The 8,848-nt window shown below is 46.0% G+C and overlaps 1 protein-coding gene across 1 annotated transcript in view; it reads left to right on the plus strand.

Moving 5' to 3' along the window:
* The window catches only part of LOC104083850 (serine/threonine-protein kinase 32A-like), a gene marked incomplete at both ends in the record, with an annotated part of 13,449 nt that extends 4,950 nt beyond the window's left edge, over positions 1–8,499 (plus strand). Inside the window, 2 exons of the mRNA XM_009587495.1 lie at positions 4,589–4,678; positions 8,402–8,499. Of these exons, the coding sequence (XP_009585790.1) occupies positions 4,589–4,678; positions 8,402–8,499 (188 nt within the window). The remainder of the gene's footprint in view (positions 1–4,588; positions 4,679–8,401) is intronic.
* Positions 8,500–8,848: the final 349 nt, after the last annotated feature.

The raw sequence follows: 8,848 nt of genomic DNA on the forward strand, positions 1-8,848 counted from the left end.
GGGCCGCCCTCCCAGCCAGCGCTGTGCGGAGCCCGCGCGGGGCTGCGTTCGGTCAGTCCTCACCAGGACACAAAGACCTGTGACCATCTTCCAGGAACCGCCCTACCTCTGCACCCGGTAGGACTGGGGTGACACAGCCACCCGAGAGGGAGCTGGGAGCACTAGAGCCATGGAAATGTAGGTCAGCATTCCCCTGAAGAGGGAAAAAACAGAGGGGAAAAAGCTCTGCTTGTCTCTGCAGTTGCATTCAGCTCAGCAGGACGTAACCTGCGAACTTCTATAATGACACTGCAATTTGCGTTGATTTTTGAGCCTGTTCTCTGCTCGCTGTGATGTTTTAACTGTCTGTTGCAGAGGTTTCAGAGTTATTTTCTGTGGATGTACCCTTGCTTCAGTGTTCTTCTGACTATGACTTGTAGTATTTCTTTTCTTCATCCATGGCAGCAAAGGTGTGTCCTCTCATGCAGACAGAAAGCTTTGTGCACACAGTTCAATTTTTTTTTGTCCCCAGAGCAACCATTATTATAGCATGTTTATCTATATTTAGCCTAGTAGATTGTGCTTGTTCTTCAGTGTCTCTTTCCCCCTGGAAAGGAGCTGCAGCTCCCCATTCCCTCTCCTCTCTCTTCACCAGGCTTTCACACCTGTGATCACAAAATATATGCTATTTGCTAACATCAATTTTTTATAATGTTCTTGATCGAGAGCAGTCCCCTGAGAATATGAAGCACCTGAGGACCTTCAGCAATCAGACTCCAGTCCTTCATTTTTCAGACTCTTCTTGCCCCCTAACTCTGCCCTTTGGCCCATCTTCCTTTCCAGCTGTGAAGTACCTTTCCAGCTGTGACTCCTCCACCCTTTCAGATTTACATATCGGAAGGCTCCCAGGTCTGTTACAAACCGCAGTGCCCTTTTTGCTGGTGTTAATCACTGACGAGGCTGCAGGAGCCCTTGTGCACATCATCCGATCTTTGTGTGGGAGGCTGGTTCAGGTTTTTGGTAGTACAAGTGCCTCTCATGATGCCACACGTTGAAATGTGTTGTCCTGCTGCTGACTGTCATGAACTTAACACACACCTCATGCGTTTGCCTCGGTCACCCTGGTCAGTGACATTCTGTATTACCATATTAATTTCAGCTAAGAAATTAAAGTGAGCCATAAATAAAATGGAATATCGGGCAAATGTCTTTCTGTGCAATAAATAAAGCAGTTGTTTGATATCAAAGATTTGGATCAGGTCCCAGAATGAAAAAATCCTCAGCAGATGACCACCTTCAACAGTCATTCCAAGCACAAAGTGATTTTCTCCTTTAATGATAAGTCTATTGATTTGGCTCAATGACACCACAGCTCACCTGAGAAAAAAAGAGTATAACAGATGGCAGTTTCCAGGAATTGTGACTAATTCATCAGGAGTTTTTGGCCAGGTCATTTGTCTAATAAAATTGAAGAAAAGCTCAGTTTTATCTCTAGTAAAACTGAGAGGTTTCTTGCAAGAGCCCTGTAATGCTTTGCTCAGTATTATTTCTTGTACCTCTGCCGAAAGGTTCTTGAGGGCAGTGCTAAAATGGGTGAATTCATCCCAATGCAGGCACTGCATGCGTAGCCCATTTGCTCTCTAATCTCAGATAAGAAAGTTATGGCACAGTCTCTCCAAGAGCCTCCATACTCCAGAGCTCCTAATGTCTCTAGTTTCATATTCTTTAAAACGTTATCTTAGCTGAATCTGCAAAAGCCTTCTATTTTTTGCACAAAAGATGCTCTAGAAAGGTGAAGGAATTATGTAGTAACAGAGGTGCTGAATATAATAAGAAAATTTTTTGCCTTAATGCAGAACCAAAGTCTTGATCTGAAAGTGCCAATTTCCTGCAGACAGGATGAGCTTCGGGAAGGACGTGGTGCCCGGAGTGCAGCTCTGGCTGTGCTGTTTTGAAACTGGCTGCAGTTAGAGATGCTGAGCAATCAGGAAAACACGAGCCTTAAAGTTTGACCCTAAAGCTCAGCAGCAACACACAGTGCTTCCCTCTTGATTACCAGGAGCTGCCATCCCTGGTCACCCAGTCGACCCCATCCTGTAATGCTGCCATCACTGTTCAGCCTTGTTGTACTGTCCGGAGCCTTCTTCCTCAGCCTCATTGGCTTGGTTTGGTAATTTCCCAAGTGGGCTAGTTGATGAAACTTGTGATTTATTTGAAGTGAATAATTTAAAAGATGCATCCAGAGAAAGGCACATTTGTGCTTGGAATATCAAATTCTTAATAAGTCTTTATGATTCATATTTATGAAAACAGCTCCGCCCAAAGTGGAATGAGGGCTAGAGAGGAAAAAAAAAGCAACGCAAGGACACAGAGGACATATCCAGACAAGAGAGTTGTATGTCATTCTTTTCTCTCAAGTACTCCCCAGCGATTTGATGCCCGTTCTTGAGCGGCCAAACTGAAGAAGGGAGGGCCCGACGGATTTTGTGAAGCAGTGTAAGCGGCAAGGGGAGACATGTGCTCTCAGATCAGTCGGGCACCGTGTGAGCTCTGACATCTCGCTTACACTCTCCCAGCAGTGCCCACGGGTCACCAGAGGGACCTTGAGTTTTCCTTTCTTCCTTCAAACTCAAGCCTGACAAGCACCACAGATTTGATAAGGAAATCTGTGTCTCGGTGGGACTCAGAGAGCTCACAGGTTGCTGTCCTGCTGAGCTGTGCCTGCCCTTTCCCTGCCCGAGGTGGTCCGATGGTGGAATTTGAAACTGCTGAAAAGCTGGATGATAACTTCATGGGGAGGGGCTGAAGGATTTATTCCTCCTCACGAGATGCTGACATGGAGGTGGAAGTTAAGTGGTTGTGGCGTGATCCCAGGGCCTTCTGGATTAGGGTCACATCTGCCTAGCATAGCATTGGGAGGTGTATGGGCCAGGGCTCGGTGTGAGGCAGGAGCCAGTGCCTAACAAAGAGGTGGTCCTTGTCCCTGGAAACTCACAGCCCAAACACTGAACATGCCCGGGTTTGCATAAAGCATGGCAGGCCTGCTTCCACCAGTCCTGATGGACATCTGAGCCACTCCCAGGCTGTCTCTAGAGGAGCTGTACACGTATGTCCAGCCACCCCCCCGCGCTGCAGGACACGCAGTTTGGATGCGCATGCTCCAGGGTGCATTTTGCACCCTGGCCACGGCTAATGCAGGCTGCGGGCAAGAGGCTCCTGTGCTTTACACACTGCACGTATCGTTAAAGAGACATAGACAGGAACATGGTCATGATACAGTGTTTTTAGGTGAAATCACAAATTCTATTTTTATTCCCCAAATTTTCCCAGCTAGATCAGATATTTGCAGCAGGCAAACTTGTATCACTGTTCTCATATAACAGATATATAGGCACAATCGTAAAGATTTACTTAAATGTTTCATAGCATCCAGACAAGACAACAGGCGTTCATTACCAAAGCATCAACTTTTAGGCATATAAAGGTGATCTTATTCTACTTTAACTCATGAACTAAAGCAGCAGTAAATTTCTAGCTGTTGAAGCTAATGACTGAGGGAAGTATTGTCATAGCGTCTCCATCAGTAGAAAGCCACTTCGATTTGATCTCTGTGGTTAGAGGAAACAGCAGCAATTCAGCCACCCTCTTGCTGCAGAGGAGGGTGATGAGTCTGCAAAACACAGCATACAAAACATCTGATGCTTTTGATAATGAGCCCAGCTCTGTCAGGGATGGGCAAGTTCAGTGCCTTAGGAGAAGATGCATGAGGTCAGGAGGAAGAAAAGACTGCCTGCGTTTCATCAGAAGAATTAGGCTGAACTAACCCACAAGTTTCAAAGAAATTCCCTTCAGTGAAGCCAGCCTTGTATTGATCACCTGCACTGCTGTACTTGATCAGCCTGCTCACTGATACGAGTTTAGTGAATAAGGAATAATAAATTAAGTGCTTGCAAAAAAAAAAAAGTGCAAGTAAAAGAGGAGGCAAGAGGAAGGTGGAAGCATTTTGTTTCTTATCCCTACAAATCACATCTACCTCTTATTTCCTTTTCAGTTTGCAGGTAGCAGTTGTGCATATTGTAGCAGAAACCATTCCTACCCCACCCGGGGTTCTCATGATGTTTGAATATCTGGCGCAAGGCTCTTCTGCTTGCTGCCAAAAGTATTTTGTTCCATTCTAGAGACATCCTCTAAAGATGAAAATGGAGAGAGCGCGTAGTACCTGGGAACACTAAAGGGCAAGTAGCTGGAAAGCCAAAAATATAAAGGATTTTTTTTTTTTTAAAAACATAGTGGAATTTTTTGTGGGAGAAAAGTTCGGCTCTCTTTCCCCCCAAATTTAGAAAGACTCAAACCAATCATCATTAAATGACTTCTTGGAGAACTCAATTTTTTTGCTCCCTGAAGGGTAAATAAGGGGATATTTGATGTAACAAGATACATCTGCAAGCAGCCTGGAAGCTGAAATATTTTCTACCAGTTCTCCCACCAGAATATTTTTTTCCTGGAAAACTCCTTTCCATAGAGTATTCTACTTTAGATTTCTGATTCAAAGCTGGTTTTTGTGTGAAATTAAAGCAAATCAAGTTACACATTAACCTCTGTCTTTCAGGACACGTGCACATCACCGATTTCAATATTGCCACGATGCTGACTAAAGAAATACAAGTCACCACCATTGCTGGCACAAAGCCGTATATGGGTAAGAACCTGACAATTATGTGTTCTTGAATTGCCATTTTATGGGCTTGATTTGACAGCAGTGATGGGATACAGATGAAGTCTTTTCTGATGAGAGTTTGAACTCTTTTCGTCCTAATGTGTAACAAAACACATGCATTTGTTTGAAATGAGGAACAACCTCAAGAGGTGCTGCTGCAGGGGAGCGTGGCGGGAGTCCCTCCCCAGCAACACCCTGATGCGGCTGGAAAATGCGCGTCCGTCTACTGATTTCACTCAACAGACCAAAGCAACCGCACTGCGAACACAGATTTTAGTGCCATTATGCCATACTGTACAGCATGTTTTTGATTATAAAATACGATAGTTGCACTCCTGAGATCTCCGAGCATTTCACAAGCAGCAGTCAAGCCATGTAGCAATGAGGAAATGCTCTTGCTACCCTTGAGAAGGAAAGTGAAGCACAAAGGCTTGTAGTTGGTCCCTCAGTACATTAGCCCAAGTCTTACACTGCTGCATCAGTAGCTCAGAATTTGAATTTTTATATAAACTGGCTGCTTTAAAAACTAGCATTACTCTGTGTTTAGGCCAAGTGAGTGGACTTAAGACTTGCTGTTTTCCTGAGCTGCAGCATCCACTCGGCACGGTAGGGAAGAGCCCCTATTCTGGTGTCAAGCTGAGACAGTCGAGAGTATTGCAGTGCTGATGCCAGATCTGCATCAGAAAGAGGGGAGTGAGGCTTTAGCCCTGATCTCTACTGCTGAGGACAGCATCCCATCTTCAAACAGCAGGGCAGGAGGGCAATTGTAACTGGGGTCTGCTGAGCACAGCGGTGACGGATGTGCATTGCCCGTAGGAAAGGGAGGCACAGCTGGTGCAGAAGTGGCTGCCAGAATTGGAAGATAAATGCTATTTTTCAGTCTTTCTGAAAGCCCCTCCTATTGTACCTATGTTGCCGGTAGCAGCAGATGTGGTTATTTCTGCCAAAAAGTGAAAACCAGCCACGTGCAGCCCTGGAAAGGGAGGTGTACAGAAGGGAAAGCCACAGCCAGACTCTGGAGGGCTGTTGAGTCGGTTCCCCAGCACTCAGCACGTTTGCACGCTGACCTGCCCGCGGGGTACAGAGCACGGTGTTGGTGCTATGGAGGTGGGGTACCAGCCTCCAGGTGCCCACGGAGCTGAGTAGCTGGGCTGATTGCTACAGTTACATACGATCCCCTTCCCCTTCTTTCTTCAGTCCACAAAAAAAGCAGTTTTTAGGAAGCTTTTTTATCTCCAGGCAATGGCATGTGACTAGTCCCAGGCAAGAAAACTTGTCAGGCAGCTGTAGAAGTGTATGGGGGGATGTTCACCCAGAGCAAAGTGGCTCCGGAGCAGGTGGATCGCTCCACAGCAGCCTTGGGTCAGCTGGAGAAACAGTTTTCACAAGCAAATCAACACACATGCATGAAGGAAGACACAGAGTGATTGCTCCCTATGCAGACCTCATTTCCCTACTACTCAAAAAAAAATTTGCTGCTTTTTCTTTTATAAGGGGAGCACAGAAAACTTACTTATGTTCACTTACTGGTCAAATCAGTGAAGCAGCTGACTTTTCAGACAGCAAGAGACCCACTTGATACTTATCACACAAGCACAGTTAATAAAACATAAAGCAAAATAATATTGACATACCTGGGAGGAACTGGGGCCAGAGCATGCAGGTAATGAACCAGAGAGAAATATCCTGAGCTAACGCTAAAAGAACTCCTGTGCAAACATTACATAGAAAAGTCTTTGTAACCATAAATTCAACTTCCCTAAGGGAAGCAAAAACACTCAAAAGCGTTTCTATACAGCTAACACAACCCTTCCCACAAAAAAAAACATACTTTCATATACAGTAACACTGTCTCTCAGACCTAAGTAATGCAGCCTCCCTACAGCTGTTGCATTGTAACCAGAAATTCAACTTCCCTAAGGGAAGCAAAACCACTCAAAAGCTAACACAACCCTTCCCACAAAAAAATACATACTTTCATATACAGTAACACTGTCTCTCAGACCTAAGTAATGCAGCCTCCCTACAGCTGTTGCATAGCCAAAGCCCTTAGGGCAATCCCCTGGGAACCTCCTTTTTATCAAGATGACCCAATTAACCTTTCACCTTTGCACCACCAGTGCAATCCTTTTAAAAAGGAAAATGCACAAAAAGAAAGCATTTTTTTTACAGCAATTCTTGCCTCCCAGTTCACAGAAACGTCCTGCAGTATTTTTCTTCCTTAATCTCAAAAGGGAAATTTATTTGCTAAGAAAGAGCATTTCAGTCTGTGCCTCCACCCACTTCCTATTAGCCTGGTAACCTCCTCCTAATAAGCTGTGGCTCTCCGGCTTCGTTCAGTTAAAATTTGCTTTTCCCTGCCAAGGGTGCAGTTGGCACTATGTCTACGTTTACGCTGCATATTAATGTTTCTAAAGAGCTGCTTTCATTCACTGTGTGAGGCTGTATTTAGGCTCTGCCAGATTGAAGTACTTTAAATATGAACAAAGAGATATGAGTGGGACGGGAACAGCTTTCCAACGTGAAGATCTACTGAGCACTAGCTGAGGGCAGAGAGACTTTCTGGGGGAGGTGAGGAGGTAGTCAGGTCAATTTTATGCCTAGATTCAGTGAATTAGGGTTAGTCCTTACTCCCAAGCGCATTTACTGTGGCATAACGGGCAAGTCCTGTGTCAGCAAGAGGAGTTTTTTCTTTTCGGTCTTTGTGGGCAGAGAAGCACTGAGAGATCCACCTGGAGAGGACCGTGGGGCTCTCGGGTGCCCCAGGAGCGGGAGCACAGCGGCGCAGGAAGGGCTCAGCGCCAGGACAGTTGGAGTTTTAGTGCTTTGTAGGAAATTAATTGGGTCTGGTGAATCTCTTAGTGATGATATAAAGCATTCTACAATCCAAATGAATTGGATTGTGTTTATCGAACATTAAACATTCCTGTTACAAAGGTGATAGCACACCTGTTCCTCAAGGCCATCCCATCATCTACACACATTAGTTTTGTAATAGTCCACTGAAGTAGAAATTACTGACAGTCCCATTTCACTGGTGGGGAAAGTAAGGCACAGAGGAGCTGAAACGCTTGTTTGGGTTTTAACACAGTAGAAAACGTTTCATACATTGCACATGTAGTTGGTCAGCAAGGTCAAGGTTTCAAGGTGCGTCTGTTCCCAGGGCAGGCAAATATCTGGGCTAAGCTGGCGTGCTGGGAACTGGGTCAGGTCTGGCTCGCACCGAGATGGCGAGCAGTGCCGAGCAGGACGCGGGGTCGGCGGGTCCTGCTGTGCAGCCGCAGGGAGCAGCAGCAGCGGGCTGCACCGCGCTTCTCAGGGTGGGAGATCAGGGTGGTTTGCACACACGGGTGTTTGCGCTTCCCTCCACGCTGAGGCTCCTCGGTGTGGGATTCGTCTGTGTTGCAAGGCTGAGACAGCAGTCGAGGAACCTGATAAAGACCAAAAAATTAGTTGCTGCAAGGAAACCCACGCGTTCTGATTCGTGTCCACCTCAGTGATGTTTCGGTAAAGGACCAATCTACCAGCCATTGTTTTGAAGAAAAAAGCAGAAATTATCAAAGGCATGGTAATGGGTCTTATGCTCATTTGTGACTTAGGCAGAATAGCAGGGATGCTCTCTGTGGCATGGATCAAGCATTCTGTGTTGCTGATTCCCACTCGAGATTGCAGCAAGGCAAACTTTCCTTTTTCTGTATTTTGCAGCACCTGAAATGTTTAACTCCGCAAAACCCACCAGCTATTCCTTTGCTGTGGACTGGTGGTCGTTGGGAATCACTGCCTACGAGCTGCTCAGGACCCGGGTACTGCGCGCGCGGCTCCTGTCCCCGTCCGTCCGTCTCTTTCCTTAAACACTCTGTGGAAAGGTTAATGCTTTTTAACAGGGATGAAAGGGCCGAGCCAAATTCTGGGGTTATTACAGCTTAGGAAGCAGAAACCACACCTTCACTAGGGTTCTTGTGATCACAGCTAAGAGCTCAGAGAAACTGTCACAATACAGAACAGCGCATCGTGACAGTTCCCGGCGGTGCCCGACAGCCTCTGGGTCGGCATAAGCTAGGCAATGCAAACGAGTGACACCTCCTGAAGTTTGGGTTGCAATATAATTTGCTTTGAGCTCCCATCCTGCAAGGAAAAAAAGAAAACTTGAAA

This window comes from Fulmarus glacialis, unplaced genomic scaffold (assembly GCF_000690835.1).
Source record: "Fulmarus glacialis isolate BGI_N327 unplaced genomic scaffold, ASM69083v1 scaffold16541, whole genome shotgun sequence".
In the NCBI taxonomy this organism is placed as follows: Eukaryota; Metazoa; Chordata; class Aves; order Procellariiformes; family Procellariidae; genus Fulmarus; species Fulmarus glacialis.